Source organism: Pseudonaja textilis, chromosome 1 (genome assembly GCF_049901715.1).
Source record: "Pseudonaja textilis isolate UNSWEBS1 chromosome 1, rPseTex1.2, whole genome shotgun sequence".
Lineage (NCBI taxonomy): Eukaryota > Metazoa > Chordata > Lepidosauria > Squamata > Elapidae > Pseudonaja > Pseudonaja textilis.
This window is the reverse complement of record NC_141990.1, coordinates 195,086,995-195,112,741: the sequence shown is the minus strand read 5'-3', so window position 1 is coordinate 195,112,741 and position 25,747 is coordinate 195,086,995. Positions and strand designations below refer to the sequence as shown.

General features: G+C 36.2%; 1 protein-coding gene across 7 annotated transcripts in view; it reads left to right on the top strand.

Moving 5' to 3' along the window:
- Positions 1 to 25,747, top strand: part of PKP4 (plakophilin 4) — a 144,405-nt gene that overhangs the window by 66,383 nt on the left and 52,275 nt on the right. For all 7 annotated transcript variants that reach the window (XM_087920169.1, XM_087920168.1, XM_087920166.1 and 4 more), the window contains one exon: positions 25,598 to 25,632. Coding sequence is in view for 5 of the 7 variants with exons in the window: in XM_087920166.1 (XP_087776292.1) it covers positions 25,598 to 25,632 (35 nt within the window). In the remaining 2 variants the exon portion in view is untranslated. The remainder of the gene's footprint in view (positions 1 to 25,597; positions 25,633 to 25,747) is intronic.

The following is a 25,747-nucleotide window of genomic DNA, read 5'->3' as shown; positions in this document are numbered from 1 at the left end:
CAATACAGAACTATGATTTGATATAAAAGGTAGCAGTCTAGTATCTATCTAACCTTTTCTTGTAGAGATGTTGTCTTCCTCTTAAATCATGCTTTTGAGATTTAGTGATCATAATCTGACACAATATTCTGGGATTTGTGTAATTTGTGCATTATGATATCTATAATTTTATTTTAGATTCTTTACTTAATAAACCTCAAACATTGCTTTCACAATAGTAAACTGAACCATTATTTCATTTTCTCTTTCCATATGCTAAAAGCATACCAGTTTATATGAAAAATAACACATAGCCTATCGGATAGTTTTGACTGAATTTAATACTTCCCAAAATGTAGATAAATATATGGTCATAATGTAGATGCTTTTCCAAGTTGAAACATGAATGTTGTTATTATTACGGTTATTATGGATCCATTTGCCATTCACATTGCATTTTCTCATATTGAATTAATTTACCAGTTTAATGTCCATTTTCTACAAAAAAAAAAATTGGGGGGGTACTAACCATTTTAGAATACTGGAAATCATCACTTAATATCATTGCTCAAGCACAAATCACAAGCTAGTCAAAAAATATTGAACCTACATTATTGTAATGATAAATTTGTTTTAATCTACTTTTAATTCACATTGCCTATTGTTGCTTACATATTATTTTTGTAATAGCCGCACTGGGGAACTTTGTAAATATAGCCTTTTTAGAATACGTGGAATCATATAATCTAGAGATATTTGAATGCTTCATCAGTCTTAAAAGAAAACTTGAAATAATTTAGCTTTTCATAGGTTCAGGAACGCTTCTTACTGTTGCAATACTTCGAAATAAATTTCTGCAACTTGATTATGTTTGTAAATTCAGAATCACCACAGCACTATATTTTAAATCTAACACCTACTGTAAACAACTGGTAATGATTATTTTTCTTTGACTAGGTGGCTATCCATGATTAAGATAATGGAAGCTTGAGAGGGAAAACATTACCATGAAATTATGTCAATTTTTCATATGTGCAATTTATGTAATCTGTCAAAAATTCAGAAGCAGTAATTTTTTTAAACCAGGAACCTCACTAATTATAAATAACAAGTTTTTATAATTGAGAAAGGCAGTACAGAGTATAAGAGATTAAAAGTAAATACAATTATCGAATCTTAAGGCTTTTGGCTTGAGTACTTCCCATTCAATATTTTCTATTATGTTTACCAACTCTGAACTTTCAGAGCAAAACAATCAAATACGTCTGGAGGTAGGAAATACTTTAAAATAGTGCCTACACTTTCATTATTAATTAAAATGGAAATGTAAAGTATTCTGTTGATCAAATTTGTGTAGATGACCAGGCTGAGCCAAAGAGAGGGATCACGTGCATCATCAGTTTGGAGTCCCTTATACCCACAAGAGATCTAAGTCCAGCCCCTTTTGAGTTTCATTGGTTCTTATCCTGCCACAAATTTCCCTGGATTATTAGTAGTTCAGATTCTTGTTTAGAGATGGCATAACATCAGGGGTTGGATACGACAGGGTTAACTACCAGTTCGAGATTTATGAGCTTCCCTGCCTGCTGTGAGCCACCCGCCCGTTTATCATCATTAGCACACTGTGTGCCAAGAAGCAGCCTTTGAAGCAGCCCTATTTTCTTGTTTTTTTAACTGCCGCTGTGCCTAGGTCGGCAGCTGAAGTTGAAAAATCAGGAAATAAAGATCAGGTAAGAGCCCGGGTGGGCAGATGGGCAAAAACATCAGCAGACATAGAACTAGTTCTATGTCTGCTGCTCTTCAGAGCGACCAGTTCTACAGAGGTGGACAGAACCGGTAGAAACCCACCCCTGTATAACATAAACTTGTACTAATTTGAATAATCCTGGTTCCTGATTTCTTGCACTTGACAATTTGTAGCTTATGAAAATTAGTCCTGTTCAGCTATTACTGCCTCAAATTCAATATGCCAAAATAGAAATGGGACTTTGGCCTGTGGCTGCAAACTCTTTTAAGATAGCTTTGTCTACAAGCTTTGATTCCACAAAATTATAGTTTACTGTTGCTTCTGAAATGGGAAGTCACAAGCACCAGCTTTGGAATAAGTAATTAAACCTCAAATCACATGTTAATAATTTGACTTGTTCCAATCATAATTGTTACAATTAATTGTATAATTGTCAGAATTTTTGATACAAGCATTTAACAAAACATCAGACAGTAGTTTGTACAGTCTGCAAAAAGATTGATGGAATGTCTGGTCCTCCAGCCCTATTCCTGTTGTGGAAAAAATAAAAGTTGCCTCCATCTACCATATTTACTACGCGGGTAATCCATGACTTACAACCACTCTCAATGCCATTCAAAATTACAATGATGCTGAAAAAATGGACTTACGACTCATGCCCAAAGTTATAGCGGTTGCAAATTAAAATGGAATAAAACACTACAGGCTGATCCAACTTTGATGTAATGTCCTTAAAACAAGTCAAAATGAGGCTCAGTAGTGTGTGTGGCCTCCACGTGCCTGTATGACCTCCCTACAACGCCTGGGCATGCTCCTGATGTGGATGGTCTCCTGAGGGATCTCCTCCCACACCTGGACTAAAGCATCCCCCAACTCCTGGACAGTCTGTGGTACAACATGGCGTTGGTGGATGGAGCGAGACATGATGTCCCAGATGTGCTCAACTGGATTCAGGTCTGGGGAACGGGCGGGCCAGTCCATAGCATCAATGCCTTCATCTTGCAGGAACTGCTGACACACTCCAGCCACATGAGGTCCAGCTTGTCTTGCATTAGGAGGAACCCAGGGCCAACCGCACCAGCATATGGTCTCACAAGGGGTCTGAGGATCTCATCTCAGTACCTAATGGCAGTCAGGCTACCTCTGGCGAGCACATGGAGGGCTGCGCGGCCCCCTAAAGAAATGCCACCCCACACCATTACTGACCCACTGCCAAACCGGTCATGCTGGAGGATGTTGCAGGCAGCAGAATGTTCTCACGGCATCTCCAGACCCTGTCATGTCTGTCACATGTGCTCAGTGTGAACCTGCTTTCATCTGTGAGGAGCACAGGGCGCCAGTGGCAAATTTGCCAATCTTGGTGTTCTCTGGCAAATGCCAAACGTCCTGCACGGTGCTTGGCTGTAAGTACAACCCCCACCTGTGGACGTCGGGCCCTCATATCACCCTCATGGAGTCTGTTTCTGATTGTTTGAGCAGCCGCATGCACATTTGTGGCCCGCTGGAGGTCATTTTGCAGGGCTCTGGCAGTGCTCCTCCTGTCCCTCCTTGCACAAAGGCGGAGGTAGCAGTCCTGATGCTGGGTTGTTGCCCTCCTACGGCTTCCTCCACGTCTCCTGATGTACTGGCCTGTCTCCTGGTAGTGCCTCCATGCTCTGGATACTACACTGACAGATACAGCAAACCTTTTTGCCACAGCTCACATTGATCTGCCATCCTGGATAAGCTGCAGTACCTGAGCCACTTGTGTGGGTTGTAGACTCCGTCTCATGCTACCACTAGAGTGAAAGCACCACCAGCATTCAAAAGTGACCAAACCATCAGCCAAAAAGCATAGGAACTGAGAAGTGGTCTGTGGTCACCACCTGCAGAACCACTCCTTTATTGGGGATGTCTTGCTACCTGCCTCTGCTTTCCACCTGTTGTCTATTCCATTTGCACAACAGCATGTGAAATTGATTGTCAATCAGTGTTGCTACCTAAGTGGACAGTTTGATTTCACAGAAGTGTGATTGACTTGGAGTTACATTGTGCTGTTTAAGTGTTCCCTTTATTTTTTTGAGCAGTGTATAATTTGCAGGGTTATATTCACCTATTGTAACTTGTAAGCAGCTGGTGTTCTTTTAGTGCCCTTAGCAGCTTAGGTCACGAGGTTGAAAGGTGGTAGCAAACTGACAAATAATGATAGTGTAATTTCCTTCCGGGAATCAGTGAAAGACTAGCAAAGAAACCATTATGGGACAAGCTTAACACTGAGAAGGCAGAAGAGAGTGACCTGTCCATCATATAAGATTCTTGTGCTGATCATTTTTGATACTGAATTTAAAAATAATGTTTGTGGCTCAATTATTTCTGCTTAACTAGTATTGGGAAACTGAATTTATCAAACGTTCACAAATTTTGAAAAATCTTCTTGCTTTAAAATAGAGCATGAGCAACACCCAGTCTTAGCCAGTATGTATTGGAAAAATGTATCTCACAGAAAAATGCAGTTTATTTCGAGCAGTTCAGTGAAGCAGTATTCTTGGAGCAGCCATTTTTAATTACTTGCACTCATTGTCATTCTGTTCACAAACCTGTAATGCCACAAGTCAATTTCCCCAGGGATGTAAAAACCAAAATTGTAACAGTCCCCACCAACTGGAATTAAAAATGTATATCTAAATCTTCTGTAGAACATGTATACTTTGGGTAACTCAGCCAGTGTTCCTATTAAATAGATGCAGGCAGCTGGTTGCAGCGACCTACTATTGAAGCTTTATGAGCATTTCCATTTTAAGCTGAATAGTTTTGAAACAGAGCTGGAATGACTTCCAAACTAAGGGTTGTCATTAGAGTAGGATCTTCCCCCCAAAAAGATAGGTTATTTTGTTAACATGTTTTATTGTATATCCAAACAATTTCAATTTTTTTTCCCTGTCTTCTTCATACTTCCTCTCAAGCATGTAACTTTAACTGTAACTATAGAAGATTAATATATGCTACATAAATACTATATAAATCGGATAGTTAGATATAAGAGCTTTTCATTTAGGGAGTTCAAGGTAAAATAGGTAGTGTTCCCTCCTGTCTTTTCCCCACAGTAACCCTGTGAAATAGGGTGACCTGTGGATAAGAATAGACAATCAGTAAACTGTAGACCATATTCTGGTGGTGCACTACCTTGTTTGGAACTATGCACAATTTAGAACCCCCATTTCATGTGGTATTTCAAGACTTTAAATTTGTCTTCTATAGCTAGAAGGATTTTGTGGGAATAGCTCAGAAATAGTATGATGGAGAAAGCAGCATCTTTATTTGATCCAGAACTTTTACGTCCATTTCTCCTTGAGAATAATATGTAACTATCAAGGCTGTTTTCTAATGATATACATCGGAGAGATGTGCTGAAAGGATGCCTTCTGGCCCTTGCCCTGTTTAATTTATTAATTCCATGATTGAATTGGTGAACAGCTCAAACTATCACTAGATCCCTTGTGACCGCTAGCTCAAACTATCACTAGATCCCAATATTGCATCCAGATGATACAGTTTTTCTAAAAAGTTTTTATATTGATTTTTTAAACACAAACATAAACAAACAAAACATAAAAACATCAACCTTTCTTCCATGAATATACAAGCAGTGTGTCGGTTGGTTTACAAATTTTTTGTGCATCCATTTCATAGTCATCAATTACAGTTACATAGTATAATAACTCATATTCTCAATAAGAGATTAAATACCCTAGTATCATTATTATTCAATCATTTGACAATGATCTTATTCAGTCATATTTTGTGAGATAACTATAATTTACTTGGTATCATTTTGTAACAATTCATATAATCTTCCCAAATCTATCCTAAAAATTTTTTTTTATAGATATAGTAAAAAAGAAAAAAAACCATCTTTATATATTTATTATTTTCTAAGATTCTACATATTTCATTGTATTTTATTATCTAACAATTGATAAAAAAGGTCCCAAATTTTATAGAATTGTTTATCCTCTTGCTCTCTAATTTCAAATGTCAATCTACTCATTTCAGCACATTCCAATATTTTCTTAATGGTTTCCTCCTGTGATGGTATTTTCTCATTTTTCCAGTTTTTAGCAAATGCAATCCTGGTTGCTGTTAAAACATTTACAATCAGGTATTTCAAATCTTTACTATATGTATCAGATAAAATTCCCAATAAAAATATCTCTGATTTCAAATCTATATGTTTTTTTTGTCATTTTTTCCAACCACGTGTGGATTCTAGTCCAGTATTTTCTAGCATCTGCACAAGTCCACCACATATGGTAATATGAGCCAGGTATCTGATGACATTTCCAATGTTTTTCGGATTTATTCTTGAACATTCTTGCTATTCTTGTCGGGGGGAAATGCCACCTGTAAAACACCTTTTACAGATTTTCTTTATATGCTGTTGACAATGTCGTTTTATAATTTTGAGACCACAATTTTTGCCATTTCTCTAAATCAATCCCATATCCAAAATTCTTCCCCCAAGCAATCATAGTTTCTTTAACTTGTTCTTCTTCTAGTTTAGTTTCTAATAAATAGCCATACAATTTTTTAATCACCTTTTCATCAGTACCTGTCAAAATCTTATCTAACTCAGTCAGTGACTTGTTGTTGGGGTGGCATGCTTTTTTATGGTACAAGGAAACTAAAACGCAGGGATATTTTAGAAGACACTATATACGAGAGTCTTTGTGGTTAAATTGGGAGAAGACTAAAAGACAATGTTATTTGAAAATTCCAGTCTGGTTATCGATTATTGAAGCATTTTCTTATCCTATAATATATAAGAAGGAACAAACAGTTAGATATGGGGAAATATTGAATGAAAAGGGTGAACTTAAATCGATGCAAAATCTAGAGGAACAAGGTATAAAGATGAATTGGTTTTTATATGCGCAAATACATTTTATGGTATGATGAAGATCTTAAAACAGAAGGATTTTATGACAAATAGACAGATGATACAGCTCTTGTTGCCCATTCTTTTACATAGCTTAAAAATGTGATGAATGCTGTAGTCCAATACTGCATACAGAGCAGGGAGTTTCTTCTGAAAATCTGAAATCATAGCCTTTGCCAAAAAGATTAAGATACAAAGGTGGAACGTAAGAATGGAATCCAACAGAACAAATCCCTGTTTATAAAAGCTTGGGATTGGTTTTCCATTTCAAGGGAGTTTGGAGGACTCACCACGATTGCTGGGCAATTGTATGGAGATGCAACAAGGATGGGAAAGTACTGAAGCTTTGCTACCCTTATCGTTGCAACATTAGCTCTAGTCCATAGAAAATCAGGTTCACTACTCATCCTTGAGCAGTCCTATAGTCATCTTCCGTTTCATCTTTCCCGGCTGCTCAGTAAACCAAGGATAGCTTCAGGCTGCATGGTGCAGAGGGAGGAAGGCAACATAGGCATAATCAAGTCCAAAGCCCTCTTATCCCAAGTGACAACCAAAATCTCAGACAGTTTGGTTTAACGCTAACTCTTGAATAATTAACACCATTGGCTTCATTAAGCCCCTGAGGAAAACCAATCAAATAGGTTCAGCCTCTCCGTAATCAGGAGTAGCACCAGAGCATTCTCAGGCGTTGAGAAAGTCATCTGACTATGTCAGGGGAGTGATGGCAATCTCCCCAACTCCAGATCATGTTGCCACTCATGGAAACAGGAAAACCAAATCCAAACAGTATATATTGGGCCTTCTTTAGATTCATGGCTACAATGTGGCCATGAAATCCTGAGCTAACTCAGACTCCACCCCAAAGGAATGTGGATAGAAGACCCTGCAAGACCATAAGCCTGGGGAACTCTGCCATCAATCTGGACAGTGATCTTGCTTTGCAGCAGGGAGGCAGGGAGCATTAAAAGTCCCACTTGATTCCTAAAGCCAATTTAACAAACGAAGTCTCATGCCCTGTAATCTGCAGAGCAACACCTCTGGCTGCCAGCAGGATGCCCCAGACAATCATAGCTCTTCTGCCCTACAGTTTCGGTTGATGACAGACTTCTAAAAGGGCAACTTGCTCTTTCCATTCCCACATATGAGGGAGGCCTTATTTAGTAGCAGCAGTCAGAACCCCAAGACTTTGAAAGTTCAATAACCAGGATTTAGACTGAGCATAAAGGGTAGAATAGTATAATATCTCTTTCCATCCATCACTACTTAAATGTCTCTGCCTGTTCTCAACACCCCTGAAATGTCTTCTTCCCCAACTACCTAACAACTTCCTTCCCAGGACAAAGATCTCGTTCTCTTCCTTATGAATTATCTACCCATCAAAAAGGGTCCAGGCTGCTGAGATGCTTCTGCAGTTAGCAGCCCAGCAATTCCTCCCCCAGCAACCTCAATTACGATCCAACTCATGTACAGTGCGCCCTGAATCAAGCCAACTCTCACTTGCCCATCCTCAATAGTGAATAGAATAAAATCCTTCTATTCATAGACGACAAGTCTGAAAATTCCACAGCTTCTATCCTCTAAATATTTTAACAATAGATAGGCCTCAGGGATGAGCACATAGTCTAGCACTCCTATAATTACAGCACCATCCTCCTGGGTCTAGCAATCATAGGGCAGAATAAGATGGTCGCCAGGCTTCAACAGGCCACTGCACAGAAGCCTCGGGGTCCTGCCTGGTCCCACAACACCGTTGGCCTACTTCTGCCTTCTCTGCTGGCATTTCTACCCCATCACATACTGCCTCTGTCCATAAGATCCTTTTGAATATGCATAGTGCTACTTTAATTATTTAATGGCCATTCCTTGTACCTTGAACATTATAAACAGACAGAATGACATGGGTTCATGTTTTCATTCTCAGAAACAATTAAAGTGCTTTCCTATCAGTTGTGTAAATTATATACCATGTAAACGAACATCAAGGTCATTTTGGAGATGCTGCTTTTAATGAACATTTTAAAATTAATTGCTTATGTCTTGAACATGTTTGGCTAAGAAATTTTGTTTTTCTAAAAGTTAATGAAAAGTTATTTTTATTATCTATGTTTTTTCCTGCCATCATCCAAGCCTACGATCATAATTCAGCTGAATATATTTTGGCATTCATTTCCATTTGTTTAAATGCAGTCTTCCTTAAATGGCTGTTGCATTATTTATTGTATTTTTATATAAAATTACCAAAGCTATTTTTTCCCAATCTATGTGTTTTATGGGACAGAGGAAGAAAGGGCTAGCTGAAAAACTAAAACATTGTTTAATTTCAGGAAAATGCATGTAGTGTATAGCCAAAATAAACTTCAGTTGATACAACAAGTAAATTGAGTAATAGCATTTAAAGGTTGTATGTTTATATGCATGTAAGGTTCTCATATTTTATGACTGAAAAATACCTAAAAACATTTCATTTATTAAAGTTGAAGTGCAATAGTATTTTGTTTTTAAATGTATGCCTTGGCTTGCAAACGTTATTACTAGTAAAACCAGTAAATTATGTAATTTACTTAATGCCACCTAATTTGCTTTTCTGGATTTATGTGAAAACTCCTCTAAAATTAATTTAAGAGGTTACCTTTAAGAACATCTTTTGTGTGATGTAACCACAAATTCTATTACAACAGTGCATCAATATAAGGTCATGTTTATTTTAGTTAACACTACCCATCTGGAGAGTAGGTGTTGATGGGTTTAGAACAGAACTGTTCTGGTTAACTTTTTAAAAAACAATCTGAGCATTCCCACAGCACAAAAAAAGAAATAAAACTGCCAGTGCCATAGAATGGAAGAGATGATTAAAAATATTTTGTTTCTGAAGAACAAAAAAAAAAAAGCACAAATTGTAACTAATATCACAGTTCTAATTATATCATATAGTTGCATTGGTTGAGTGTACTCAATATTGCTTATTGATCTGTTAGATCAAATAGCATCTCCCTTTTTTGGGATGAGATCATAAGGTCAGGTATGGGATGCTACCGGTTCTGCCCGGCTCTATAGAGCCGGGAGCTCTGAAGAGCAGCAGACACCTAACCCGTTCTGTGTTTGCTGCTGTTTGGCCCACCTGCCCACCCGGGCTCTTACCTGTCCTTTATTTCCTGCTTCTTCAACCTCAGCTGCTTTGTGCGGCACTCTGGAGAAAGTACATATTAATAGTTCCTGTATGCTTTGAAGTATTGAACTAAAAATAAATATTTAAACATAAAAAAATTTAAATTGCTGCTCTTTTTCCCTTTCTACCCTGGATTTATTGGAGGATCTATCTCTTCAGCCTTTAGATGAACGAATGAATGAATGAACGAACGAATGAATGAATGAATTAATTAATTCTTTATTGGCCAAGTGTGATTAAACACACAAGGAATTTGTCTTGGTGCATATGCTCTCAGTGTACATAAAAAGAAAAGATACATTTGTCAAGAATCATAAGGTACAACACTTAATAAAGTCATAGGGTATAAATAAGCAATCGTATCATACTAGGAAACAATCAATATAAATGGTAAGGGTACAAGCAACAAAGTTACGGTCATACAGTCACAGGTGGGAGGAGATGGGTGATAGGAGTGATGAGAAGATTAACTGTAATAGTAGTGTACACTTTGTAAATAGTTGAACAGTGTTGAGGGAATTTTTTGTTTAGCAGAGTGATGGCATTTGGGGAAAAACTGTTCTTGTGTCTAGTTGTTCTGGTGTGCAGTGCTCTATAGCGTCGTTTGAGGGAAGAAGTTGAAACAGTTTGTATCTGGGATGTGAGGGGTCTGTAAATATTTTCACAGCCCTCTTTTTGACACAGTGTATAGGTCCTTGATGGAAGGCAGGTTGGTAGTAATTATTTTTTCTGCAGTTACTTTAAGTAACTAACTAAGTGCTAAAGCATAAATGCTTAATTATTGTTTTTTTTTTAAAAAAAAACAGTCCTCTTGAAATCTACATATTTAGAAAAGTGACTTAAGATTTCTTGAGGGAAAAGTTTTGGATATATCACTTCATATATATTCTGTTTGGATGATGCCTATTACTTTCATTTCTACATTTGCACAAGTGAAAATTCTAACATTGCAATCCAATGTACTTACTCAAGTTCAAACTACATTCAGTGTAGTTTATGTCCTGGAGCTAGGTGATGAAAGAGACTGGTGAAAGTACTAGATTAGGACCAGGTAGACTGAGATAATCCCTCTCCTATCCAAATTTCTCTTGTTTGGAAATACATAATTTTTAAAGCAATGTTACATTATATGCTGCTTTATATAGCAAATTTCACACATCGCAGATTAATTTAAGATCAGATTTTCCTTTTCCTTAATGTCACTACTTTTATTACAATGCATGGAAACCAATGACTAGGTATAATGCGTAGTCCCACATTTCATCTATTTCCATCCCATTCATTCATCTAACTAATTCTTCTCTCTCCTAGGTGCTTAAACTTCTATACCTTTCTCATTTCTCCTAGAAGGGGGAAATAATCAGTTGTAAAAATTAACATAATAAAATAGATCAGTAAGAAGATTGGTGTATTTCCATGCTGGAAGGAGAACAAAACAATCCCATGACTATATATCCTGTGAATATCTGAAATGTTCAAATATTGTATAATTTTTTAATTTGATAATTTCTTGAGAAGCGCTGGCTGTGTTTGAAAGACAAAGTGAGAATAAATGTCTCATAAAATGGTTTATGGAGGGGTGGTGCAAGTAATTAAGCTAGGGGACAAATACCACATTTCTGATGCAAGATAATACGACAATTTTGCAGTATTATTCAGGAACAGTGATTCACTGTGGGAGGGCTGCCCTGATTTATAAACTTAATGAGATTTGAAAAATCAAATGTATTCTTTTTATATATTTATGTAACATATTTATATGGCCTCCTCCTATCTCACAGAATGTGAGCCTGGGTGGTATACAACAGTGAATTAAAAAGAAAAAAAAATGTACTTGTATTCACCAATCAATTCATCAAATGACTTACTATAGATATGAACGTCAATAACTTCACAAAAATATATATGATGTGCAAATTTAATCCAGGATTCAACTTAAAACATTCATTCATTCATTTAAACTGGCTAAGCCCATCAAAATGAGCAGAAGAGTGACAAAGTTGATATCTATAAGTGGTATTGATCTGTTGAAGTGACCATCACCTTTTGAACTAGGGATTCAACTCTTGAGAATTATTCTTTGCCATTCAAAGTATTGAACACATGTAATAAACTATGCATATGTCTTAGCTTATGTTTGCCAGAAATTTCTCATTAAGAAATTTAGACCATTTAAAAAGTAGGTGCTCAATAGTAATTGCGTTATTAATAGACAAGAAAATCCGTCTCTCTAGTCCAGAATTCTGTTTTCTGTATTAGTAATTTTCATATAACCTAGTATCACGGTAGCAAAGAATTAACATCTCTTGTCAGCTTGTCTGCAACATCATATGTCTCAATGTACAATATTTCTTTTAGGAAGAGCTAAAAAAAAAAACACCCTAGAAACCTCTATTAATCTTTCTACACAGCTATCTTCTCTGAAGTTGTCTAGCTGCTTTTCAAAACCATGATCTTTGTGCCTATTATGATGCTTTGGTTACTTAATTACTATTCATGTTAAAATAGCTTTCTTGAAAGTTTGATAATTTTTTACCATTTTTCTGGAAACCGTTGTTCACCATGTTATTGTAAAGGAATCATCCCTTGCCTACAAATGTTTTATTTTCCATAAGTAAAAACCCTCAGTATGTTTTTTAGAAGTCCATATCAGGGCAATAAGGACCGCTTGGTTTGGTGGTTAAAACACTGGACTAGGAATGGGGAGTCCTAAGACATAGACAGGACTTAGAGAAGATAACTTGGTAACTGAGCCAGATATTTTCATTAAGTCACAGGAAGAAGGAAATGGCAAGCAACTTCTAAAAATGTTGCCTAGAAAACTATATATGGGTGTGCCAAGACTCTAGAGACTAATTTAAAGGCAACAAATAAATAAGGGCAATATTTTTATTTGACCAGCTTATTACTTGGTTGTTTTGAATTGTTCTAATAAAAACTTTGCTGTAACAGAGATTTAATCAATGTTACTATGATGAATATGTGATCTTTCTCCACACTCCATTGTGAAGGTTCAAATACATCCCATTGCTCAACAATAAGGGCTCTTCTGTACTTCAGTACTTAAGCTGCTTGATTTCTATGCATAAACTACCTGAGAATAAAGATGGCAGGGGAAAAAAAATCCCTTTTTGGATTTCAATCCATTCGTCTGCTTTGTCCACAGTGATGGCATTCTTGCATGTGAATTATTTCAGCACAAAGCTATTGGCTCACACAGGGTGTAGACAGAAAAAGTAGGCCATCCAAGAACAGTCTATGGGTCAAGAGCCAGAGGAGTCCATAAAAGCCAACTCCAAAAAAATCAAACCGATGGTGTATTTACAGAGCAAAAGACAGGAAACAGCAAAAGTATTGGTCAGGAACCTGGAGAGTTGTTCCCATACACATGGAGGTATAGAGGAAAGTTTTAATATAGTCAGTGTTCCTGGCTTTGCCCAGTTACAGAAGTTGACACCTTGTCCTCTCCCAGAATCATTGCTGGAATGGACCTTACCCACTTTGACTATGATTTAGAGCTAGATACTCCCAAGGTCTAGCTGGGACTCTGCTATCCTAACTAACATCCACCTTCACTGAGCATGCTCATAATTCACAAGTGGTGGATATCCTCAGTGCTTATCAATTTCACCTGGTTAAAAAAAACAAAGCCCCAGGTTTTCACCAGTTCACATTTTAAGGAGAAACCAAGGTTAGCTTCCCGTCATTCCAGCAACCCGGGCTTTTGTCTCTTATCCTTTTGATCTTTTTCTACCTTAACTTCAAATACATTGCTGGGGACTGCATGGGGACGGGTGGCTGAGCAGAACAGAAGTGATAGGCAAAGGTGAACAAAGCAAAGCAGCCAAAAGGTCCATCACTTCAGTGGGCCATTGGTGCAATGAAGAGAAGAAGCAAGCTCAGCGAATGAGGTCTCTTCATAAGGAGGCAGATAGCCCAGCAGTCCAGAATAAAATGGTGAGGTGATGTACAAACTGGAGTGGAGATGTTTGCTTGTAATAGTTGAATGAACAGAAACATTTATGCTGTCACAAGTTGAAAACGGTGTTTTTGATGTAAGACAAGAAAAGATAGGTGAAGTTTGGTAAGGTAAGCTGGGATCAGCTATAGGATGATATGCATTCCTGGCCTTGCAAAACTGTTGGTGGTCTATGCTCGTGCTGAAGCAAGCTGGTCATGTAGATCAACCCCAGAGAATGAAGACAAAACCTTCAATTGCATAATTTTGCAAATAATTTCTGAACAATTTTATGAGGAGATTAAGTCTGGATTAGGGAATACAGTATTGGCTAGTGATAGTCTAATTTTGCTATCTAGGTTATTCAATTTTGATAAGACAGATAGCCCCCCAACTAACAACTGTTCATTTAGTGACGGTTCAAAGTTATAACAGCACTGAAAAAGTGACTTAGGGCCGTTTTTCACATTAGCAGCTGTTGCAACTTCAGTGATCAAAATTTGGATGCTTGGCAACAGGTTCATATTTATGATGGTTTACAGCAGGGGTGTCCAACCTTGGCAACTTTAAGACTTGTGGACTTCAACTCCCAGAATTCCTCAGCCAGCAAAGAAGAATTCTGGGAGTTGAAGTCCACAAGTCTTAAAGTTGCCAAGGTTGGACACCCCTGGTTTACAGTATCCCGGGATAATGTGGTCCCCATTTTGCGATCTTCTCACAAGCAAAGTCAATGTGGGAAGCGAGGTTTACTTAACTGTAGCAAGAAAGGCCGTCAAAATGGGGCAAAACTCACTTAACGAATGTCTTGCGTAGCAACAGAAATGTTGAGCTCCATTGCGGCGGTAACTTGAGGACTACCTATATTTGTTACTATTTTGCATGGAAGTATACTTTTTTGTAAAATATTAATATTTTAAAATAAAATTCAGTAAATATGCAGCAGATGAAAATTGGTAGGATGAAAGGATTTGTCATGATTAGTCACTGAAGGACTCAGAAAGGGGAGACTGACCTACGTTGACTTTTAATGTTTAAAATGCTTAAAATATGGCCTAGATTTTGAGATACATGGTATCTTCCCCAGTGCGTCTTATTTTTTGAGTGGGCATACCTCAACACAATCTCCAATGATTTTAAAATTTTGGATTCCTCCAATGTTTGTTTATTCTTATAGGTAATAAAATAGGATTTAAAAATGTAATAGCGTTACAATGATAAGAGCTGTGGTGGCGCAGTGGTTAGAGTGCAGTACTGCAGGCTACTTCTGCTGCCTGCCGGCTGCCTGCAATTGGGCAGTTCAAATCTTACCAGGCTCAGGTTGACTCAGCCTTCCATCTTTCCGAGGTAGGTAAAATGAGGACCCAGATTGTTGGGAACAATATGCTCTGTAAATCACTTAGAGAGGTCTGTAAAGCGGTATATAAGTCTAAGTGCTATTGCTTTAAAATAGCTTGTCTCATTCTAGGCATATTCCTTCATTATTAATATAATTTCCTCTTTAAATGGCTGAGAGTACAAGTAGTCTTTAACTTACTTGCTTAGCCACTGTTGCTTAGCGACTGTTCACAACTATCTCCCCAGGTCCACTTACAACCCAGATACGAAATTCCAACAATTGCCCCCAACAGTCCTGTGATTGCATTTGGAAAGCTCACCAATCAGTACATTTTTTTTTTTTTTTTTTTTTTTTTTTTTTTTGTTTTTGGGGGTGGTGATTTTTTAGGTGGGGGGGGGTGTTTTTGTTTTTTTTTTTTTTTTTTTTTTTTTTTTTTTTTTTTTGTGTTTTGTGGTGTATTTGGTGATTTTAATTTTTTTTTTTTTATTTTTTTTTTTTTTTTTTTTTTTTTTTTTTTGTTTTATAATTAATTTTTTTTAAATTAATTTTTTTTTTTTTTTTTTTTTTTTTTTTTTTTTTTACCAATATTATTTTTTTTTTTATTTTTTTTTTTACAATATATTAAATTAAAAAAAATTTAGGCACCCTAAGCCATTTCCATCCACTTTTGGAGGGTGGGAGTGCATCTTATAGTCCAAAAAATTCCGATAATTTGATAAATAAATCAAGGCATCTTTTGGTAATTACAGCTTAAAGAAGTTCTTTCCTTTTGTCTATTTTGCTTGTTAATATCTAGTCATACCCTGACAACCAGACCATTTAAAATTGTATAAGTAATATATTTAAGTACATACATAACATAAGAATGTGAACATAAAGAAAATATCTAAGAAAACAAATAGCTGCTTCTTTGCTGTGTAGCTTTACAGCTTGATCTTCTCAATGCATATTCTTTTTGTTTTAAAGTTACACAGTTTCTGTCTAAAATTGCTGATGCTTGCATATTTTTGAATATTTCCATGGCATTTTTTTGGTGAAATGGCTATTTTTCTGAAATTATTACTCTGTTGATCTCATGCTATTTACTGTGTTATATAGTATTTGTACACTATTCTAATGGAATCACTAGTGTGGGACAGAATAAAGAGACTGTCTTCCTCCCAAAGGAATACAGGAATTGATTTTTGTCATTCTCACTAATCTCTGAGAATTCTTTCTTCAGTATGCAATGTCAGTGGATCACTGGAAGCTTTGCTTTCCGCCACCTCTTTATGTTTGCTTTAACCTAAGCTCAAAAAAATTTCATTAATTGAGTCTCTTGCTCATATTGATTGTTCAGTGACCTATGTTGCAAATAGTGCAAAATAGAAATGCAGATATACTTATCATATACTACCTATGATCCATTGCCTAGTTGACTGATATTCAACTTTGTTTGTTTGTTTGCATTTAAAACTGATTCAATCTTAAAAACTAGGTGCAAAAAGAACAGCAACAATGTGCCAATGTGAATAATAAATACATAGAAATACAGGTAGTCCTCAACTTACAACAGTTCATTTAGTGACCATTCAAAGTTACAAAAGCACTAAAAAGTGACTTATGACCATTTTTCACACTTATGACTTGCACTGTAGCATCCCCATGGTCCTGTGATTTACATTTGGATGCTTGACAACTGTTTCATATTTATGATGATCCCTGTGGTCATGTGACCGTCTTCTGTCAACTTCTAAGAAGCAAAGTCAATGAGGAAGCCAGATTCACTTAACAAATATGGTACTAATTTAACAACTGCAGTGATTCACTAAATGTGGCAAGAAAAGTCATAAAATGGGGCAAAACTCATTTAACAAATTGCTCACTTAGCAATATAAATTCTCGGCTCAATTGTGGTCGTATGTCGAGGACTCACGTTTTGAAAGACATGAAATTGGAAACCACTTTTAACTTATGAGAGTAACCTGGTCCACATTAAAACAGGTCCCCTGAACAACTCCCACTCCCTGAATCCCTCTTTGACTTCTTGATACCTTTGAGAAGTTAGATTTTTCCAGGTGGCGGGGTGGGGTGGGGCGGGGGGAGAGACCAAATGCTAGACCCTGGCATTCTTGGGTTATTTTTGCTGATAAATATACTCCTTCCCTCTCTTTTCCTATAGTAGAAGCTACAATATTACATTTCCAATAATAGCTAAAGAATCCTGTAGAGATCCAATAAATAGCTAAAGCATATACTGTAGAGATAGTAGATTTTGAATGGTACACCTCAATTTCCCAAGAGTTACTAGGTCTAGAATGTTGTACAAGGAGATGTAGTCTCTTCCCTGAGAAGTCTTTTGAACAGTTGTGTATCCTTCCACAAACGATTGCACTGCCAAATCACATAGACATACTAGATTAGTTGGGAGTATATGCATAAACCACAGAAGAAAAAAATATGTGAGGACTGAGGCATATTCTAAAATATACCTGCAACAGATTTTAATTGTAATGCAATAATGATAATTTTGTCATATGTTTTTAAATAAATACATTTCTTGTATGAAATTATAATGTTTCCAGTGAAACAGCTCTTTCACATAATATGATTAGTCTCAAAAGTTTATTTACATATTTAATCCATTTTTTGGCTGCCTATCAAGTCCCCAGTGCTCCCAAGTTAGCTGTAATTGTATATTACAAAGAGTTGGAGTAGAAAAGGGAAATGCAAATTCTATAATTTGGGAGCTATTTCTATATTTGCATCTAATTACTAATAAACTTAACAGAAATGAGCAGAAATTCTTGTTATTGCTTTTCATTTTATTCTTATTAACATTTTATGGAAAGTTGATATTAGCATATTTAGATAAGTAAGGCATCACAAAATGATTTGCCATTACTGTCGTCTGGGATTTTTATTTATTTATTTAACTACTGAATCTAATATGCAGCCTTGGGATTTTTTTTTTCTTTTGCCTTTTCTGTCATTATCAATTAGCTCAGACCCTGCTTAATCTTTTCATGGTTAACCAAGATTGGCTAGGTGTTACAACTCTTGATAGTTTGTTATATAATGATATTTGATTTCAGGGTAAGTGTCAGAGTGTTCTGGGAATCTAAAAAAATTATCCATAGTTTTTAAATATTTCTTTTTCTAATTTCAGATTTTTATCAATTTATTTATTTTTTACATGGAGACTAACAGTAACGTCTGTAGCATTTAATAAGGTATTCCTTATAACACACTGATAGAGTTGACATCTAATGGAAGTGAAATAATGGCTTGGGGGAAAATTACCAAACACAGAATCTCATTCTTACACCTGAATTTGTGTAATTTAATTGATTTAGAAATTGAATGTCTGGCTATAAACAAATACAAACCCATTACTAAAACTGGTAAAAGGAAATGTCATTGTAAATTGCCTTGTGGTATACCAAGATTAATCAATAAATGTGTAAAATGGGTTGTGCAGGATGCACTGTAGACAATAGTATTGAATGATTACACTGGAGCATGTAGGTAATAGCATGTGACATTCTGCTATTCTCTGTTCTGGATTTGTTCCATAGTAAATTATTCCTGGTTACCAGACCTGTTTTGTTGATCTGTGGCTTGCTTTTTTTATAATGTGGTAATTGTGGTCCAGTGAAATATCAAATGTAGATCCTTAAGCAAGCGATGAGTCATGTCCCATCAGACTGCACAACAAGGCTGAGCTGTGAACTAAATATGTGCATACTGCAAAAATTATTCACAATAATTGTATGAGCACAGGGCAGTCCTGTTATTTATTAAAACCGTCTGTTTTGTTTTCAGGATTCTGCTTCAACCTTTTAATAGGTGCACCTGCTTGAAGAGTCAAATTAACAATAGATTCCTCAAAAGTTTTAATCTCAGAATGATGAGATTTTTCTGTGCAGTAGGACTTGAGAGCCAGTTTGGTCTAATTGGTTAGTTAACTTCTGGCCAGTCGCTCTGCTCTACCTCAGCTCATGATGTCAAGCTTGGGTGACAAGGTGTTGGTCAATTCCTGTCCTAAACATCAGATCAACATTTGGTTGATCTGAAAAAGCAGAGTTCATACCTTCAGGAAAAACGCTAGGAAGAAATTTTAAAAAACCTGAAATTCCATGCAACATTGCAAGATTTTCATTTCAGTGGCTTCAAATTGATTCAGGCCATTGTGTGTTTTATAATCCCATCTAATACTTGGAGGATTTAACATGCTCTTTCTAATATTGTGTCATGACTACTTATAAATGGTTATTAAATTATGTCAAATTACCCATTCAGGATTTGGGGGAAGGAATAGAATAAGAAATTAGAGCGATTGATTAGATTGGAAGAGTGGCAACCGTATGTTACTTTTCTATTTTACAAAGTTTCCTTCAGATTTCTGGTGACTCAATGGACTCTTATATGTAGTGTTTCTGGTATAGAAGTGGTTTGGCAATATCTTCTTCGAGGTATTTTTTTGCAACTTTGGAAAAGTTGGCCTGCAGCTCTGCTGTACAATGTGGTCTCCTATCTGATTAATTTGGCCCAACCCTGTTTACCTACTGAGTATAGTCAAGATCAGCCAGGTGGTAATATCAGTTGAGCTTACATTTGTAATATAATTGGAGTTATTTCCACAAAACCAGGCAAGTTGCTAAAATATGTACTGGTGTCTTCCCATTGTTAACACTCAGAGAAGATGTTAAATTCAGCTAGCATAAAAGCCATACAATATTTTATTATTTCTATATTGGAAAGTTAGGGTCTAGACATAAAGCTACTATAAACCAATCTAACATATGCATGACTGGAAATTAGACATATATTTCTTTGTGGTTCTGCATCCAGATACTTTGCCAGATCATTTTCAAAACATGGTACAGTGCCAAATCTTGAAGTGAATCTACAAAATTTCAATTCATTTATCAGACTCTCTTCCATAGAGATGTAAGATGTGAATGAAAGGAGCCAAGTACATAGGCAATTTTTAGCCAAAGATTGAAGGAGACTCGGACTCTTCCATCAAAACTAATCCTGTTTCCAAGCACAGCACACATTTGATTGTTTCTCTGTTTATATTGCCCAACTCTCAAGACTGCAAGGCTACAAGAATAAAATGCAATTATTTAGACTGAACTATTTCCAACTGCCAGTTTTCTCTCTAGGAGGATATCCGAATTATTCTGTACAACAGCCAGGATTTTTGTTGAAACTTCATATACTCTTGCTTCCCTTAAAGATTTAATAGTTCCCTTTAGAACAAAAGACATATGTAACAGTAACCCCACTTGCTTGGTATATTTTGAATGCATTCCAACCTTCCTCTGCAGATGCTTGGAAGTCCACACCAATTCTATTAAGTAGCTTACTTGTCTAATTGGATTCTTATCAAAGTTATCCCTGTAGAGTTTTCTCTGGTTTATTTTTTTTTTCATAAAAACGTATGCTTCTTATTTTTTATAGCTCGTACCAGCTGTTCAAACTTGCAAAAGGACGTTTACCCTTGTAGTGTTATTCCCAAATGTTTGATAATTGTATTATATTGATAGAATAACATGGATAGTGATCTACTTTCAGGGTTAGAGGGATGGTTAACATAATCAACAAAATTAGGTATCACAACCACCACCATGGATATGTGACCATGTTTCAGGCGCTTAGCAACTAGCTTACATTTGCAGTATCCCACAGTCATGTGACCACAATTAATGATGTTTTTGCTGAAAACCTGTATTTACTTTAAAAAAAAAGAGCCCATAGTGAACAATCTTTTCTTCTCTCTCCCCCCTCTCTCTTTCTATTTCATTCCATTATTTTAGTTTTCCTTTTTATTATTTTTAAATTTTTGTATCTTACTAAAAATTCTTTCCCTTCCCTTCCCTTCCCTCTCTTTCTTTCTCTCTTTCATTTTTTATTTATATATATTTTTCTTATTTTTTAGATTTTATATCTCATTAAAAATTGTAATAATAATATTTTTAAGAAATCCAGAAAATTCCTCAACATAACTGCTGCAGTGAACTGTTGATAGTCTTATGTTTATAGATATTTATTAGCCTTAATCAAAACCCTTTCTCCTTTTCCCCTGTATATATGCATTTATTTATTGTGGCCAATTACTTTCTCTCTCATAATTGACTATGAAGGTAGGGGTACAATAAATAAAAGGAAGCATCCTTAACTTTTATTGTGCTAGTTATCACGAAGCTAAGAAGTCTTGACCGTTAGCTTCAATTACAACTTTTTTTTAACTTGTCATTTTTTTCTATTTTTTTCCCCATCACACAACTTTTCCTCCCATTAAAAGGTACAGTATTGGAGCATCACAACACCATTTGCAAAATTCCGATCATAATTCAATCTCCACTAAAACATTGCTCCTTCGTCAAAGTACAAATCCTAAAAAGATGCATGCATTTTTCATTGAACCATAGTTGGGGTTTATAAAGGTATCCTGAAGCCTATCAATCTATTCACTGAGTACCAAATCCCACCCCACCAAAAAACATTAAAAGTCTAGCATTCTGTATGGTAGAGGCAGATAATCACTATTTGTGGGACATCATACTACAAATGATCAATAAGGTGAAAGATACCATCACATAATCATTATAGCTGGTGCTGCTATTTACCCAACATTCCTGAATGCAATTCTCTTAAACTTTATCTCTTACTATCCCATCCAAGTACTGTTCTCATATTTGGATTGTGGGACTAGGAACCATATGCACTCATCATTGTGAAATGTATACAGGGTTTAAATTTTTAATCTGGCTTCATTGTTGCCTTCAAATCTCCTGTCCTGGTTCTGAAGGCCTTTTGGAGGATCTTGTTTGGTTAGCTAAATACTCCAGAAGCTTTTGATCTTGCTCTTCTGATGGAAGGGATCATTTATAATAGATTTATAATCAGACTAATATTCCGCTGAAATTAATTTTAAAGCAAAGGTCAAATGATTATAATTGATTAAGGCTTTAAACTTATAGAACACACAAAAATCTTGGGTCCCGCTGCCTTTTCTTTTACTAGTAGTCAAGTGACTTAAGTTATAAAGTCATTTAATCTAGTTTAGTCTAGACATCTCCTAAAGCCCAAATCTCCTGCAGTAGCCCTAGTTTAAATTTCAAGATATAATCCAAAACTGGATGCCAGGTCTCTTTCTAGTCTAACTGATAATGTTCCACTATAATCAAGAGACATTTCCATGTGTCAGATGCCAGTCAAACAGTTTTTGCTTGAGTTGTTAGAATGTTCCATTGTAGATTCATGACCATAGACAGATAATGAATTTTCTAAGCAAGCATTTCTTCGTTTCATAATTATTATTTTATTTAAAAATAATTAAAAAAAGTTTTAAACCTCAAAAAGTTATAATTGTTACCCTAACCCAGCAACATTGTAACAACATTGTCCTACAGACAAACTGCGCATCCATAAAAACCAACCGGCAGTCAGAAGGCATGATAAAATTTAATTTCACAACATATAGACAGATTTAATCATGGTTTCAATTGGGAAAATGTGACAATCCTAGACCAAACCAAATCCAAAAATGCCAGGGAATTTCTAGAAGCCCGGCACTCTGACAAATCAGCTATTAGTAGACAATAGATATTAACAACATCTATAGACTATGCAAAAGAGACAATGAAGCTGCCCAAAAGAGAAAAAAAACCCAGCACCTCTCCACCTGTAATCAGCACTCACATCAGCATAGATTAACTCCAAGGTCAACTTCAGACCAACCATCAATTAAGCCAGGGGTATCAAGTGTGCATCATCATGGTAGCATCACGTGACGTATCACAACTTTTCTCCCCCTTGGCTAAACCGTGCATGGCCAGCGTGTGACGCATCTGACCCATGGGCCGCAAGTTTGACAGCCCTGATGTCAGGGTTCCAAGTAACACACCCAACGGAATCAAAACTTCAAGGCAGACATGTTAATTTTTATTATGTATAATTTATTTATTATTGTAATATTTATTATTGTAAATTTTATTTAATAATTAAACAATACTCCGATCAAAAACTGTCAAACAGCCATTAGTAAACCGCCTAACCAAAAAATATCTTAAGACCTCCCCACCAACACAGACTGGCGAGACACCAGAATATAAAGTGACAGCAAACAGCACTCCTTACTAGCACTGATGATGGTACCGAGTTAGGGTAATGAAATGTCTATAAGAAAACAAGCTCAGAGAGCACCAAGGACCACTCATACATAATTAAACAATATATTTATGTGGTAATTAATGCACTGCATTCTCCATTCCTTGTATACAAATGCTCAAACCTGTATAGGTAAAGTTAGAAAAATATATAACTAAATATATATTTAGTTATATATTTTTCTAACTTTACTTATATAGATTTGAGCATTTGTATACAAGGAATGGAGAATGCAGTGCATTAATTACCATTATTTACTGGGTGCTCACAAGGAAGGAACCTAGTTACTATAGCCTGAAGGAGATAGAGCTGAATATAATCAAATTTCTATTCATACTGCCACCTCTCTCATTGGCTGCCAGGGAAATTGCATTGTAACCATTCAGATCAAGGTTGGAGGAGGAGGGGAACTATATATCCTGTAGGAACAGAACATTAAATTTATGTTGGATGACACCTAATTTGTAGTTCCTCTCTGGCCTGAATATTGATATTAAGAATATCAATATCTAATTTATCGATTGCAGTTTTTCCAGAAAGTTGTTAGTATGTAATATCCCTGTGTAACTTGAGATATTAATGTTATATAAGAATTAGGTTCATATAAATTGCCCTGTTTTTAATCACCAGTTCTGTTTATACAGTTAAAGATGAATGTTTCAGTTATGTTTGTTAAAGTTTTATTATTTAAAAATTTATTGGTGGTTAAGCAGGAATAATTTTCAACCATGAGAAGAGTAAGAAGGAGGAACAAATGTTACTAATATTAAAATTAATCATACAAGGAAAGATTTTAGTATACAATTTTTATTTAGTCCTTATTAATTAGTCAAAAAGACTAATTTGTTGCAGATTGGATACATTTATTTTAATTCCCCCTGTTGATGTCAATAAGACTTAAAGGGAGCTTGGAATGTACCTTTATATTTATTACTGCCATCTTTGCACTGTATGATCTCCCTCATCCTTACAGTAATTATGATAAGCTAATGAATATAGCTCTAAATTGTGCAGTCCCAGAGATCTTTATGGGCAAGTTCACTGGATGGATATGCCAGAGACATAAGATCTTTTTCAACAGTTGGCAGATTAATGAATAATTAATTAGTCCACTTCTATGCTTTCCTTGTGAAGGATTGCTAAATTAATTGCTTGCTTTTTGTAATGAGATGTAATAGGGATGTTAGCAAATGAAATTGAATGTAGAGAAAAGTAAAGTCCTACACTTAGGCAAGAAAAACCAAAAGTACACATATAGACTGGGTGAATCCAGGCTCAATAGCAGTAACTCTGAGAGGGATCTTGGAGTCTTAGTGGACAACCAGCTAAATATGAGCCAGCAGTGTGCAGCCGTCGCCAAAGAAGCTAATGCAATCCTAAGTTGTATTAACAGAGGGATACAATCAAGATCAAGGGAAGTACTAATACCACTCTATAAAGCCTTAGTAAGACCACACCTAGAGTACTGCATCCAGTTTTGGTCACCAGATTATAAAAAAGATGTTGAGACTCTAGAAAATGTACAGAGAAGAGCAACCAGGATGAATTGGGGACTGGAGGCTAAAACAAACAACAAACGGTTGCCAGAACTGGGCTTGGCTAGTCTAGTAAAGAGAAGGACCAGGGGAGACATGATGGTGGTCTTCCAATATTTGAGGGGCTGCCACAGAGAGGAAGGGGCCAAGCTATTTTCCAAAGCGCCTGTAGGCCAGACAAGGAATAATGGATGGAAACTGAAGGAGGAGAGATTTAACCTGGAAATAAGGAGAAACTTTCTGACAGTGAGAACAATCAACCAATGGAACAGCTTGCCCTCGGAAGTTGTGGGAGTGCCATCACTTGAGACTTTCAAGAAGAGATTGGACTGCCATTTGTCAGAAATGGTGTAGGATCTCTCGCTTGGGGGGGTGGGGTTGGACAAGATGACCTACAAGGTCCCTTCCAACTCTGATTATCTGTTAAATAGGCTATGGGATTCAACAGACCCATGTTTATCATCGCTTTTTGTTGGCAGTGCAATGGTCAGTTTGGGATATGGCATTCCAAGCCAGTTCTCACGGGTTAAATAAGGATCTCTTATAACTTTAGACAGCTAAAAAGACAACCTGAATGCAGATGTGGGAAGAAAACACTTTCTTTCCTTGAACTGTCCTCCTGTGCTTAAAATTGTGCATAAGGATAGTGGGTGAAAGGAAATGTGTAGAACTGTTCCTCCCTCATGAAAATTTTTTACAAGTGTGTGTACTGATCACACTGAACTCTCTCTATTTATCACATTAAAGAAAGTGAATGCCTGAAAAGAATTAAATTTGGTTTCTTTGTTTCCTTTTCTATAGTTCTACTGAGAAGTCTTTTCCCTGGAGACCTGCAGGTATAGTTTTGCTTTTATGACTACACAACTCATTGCTTTCTTGTTAACCCGCTTGTTCTGAACCACAATAATATAAGCTACACTAAAGGCAAGCTGTTACATAATATTTTAAGGA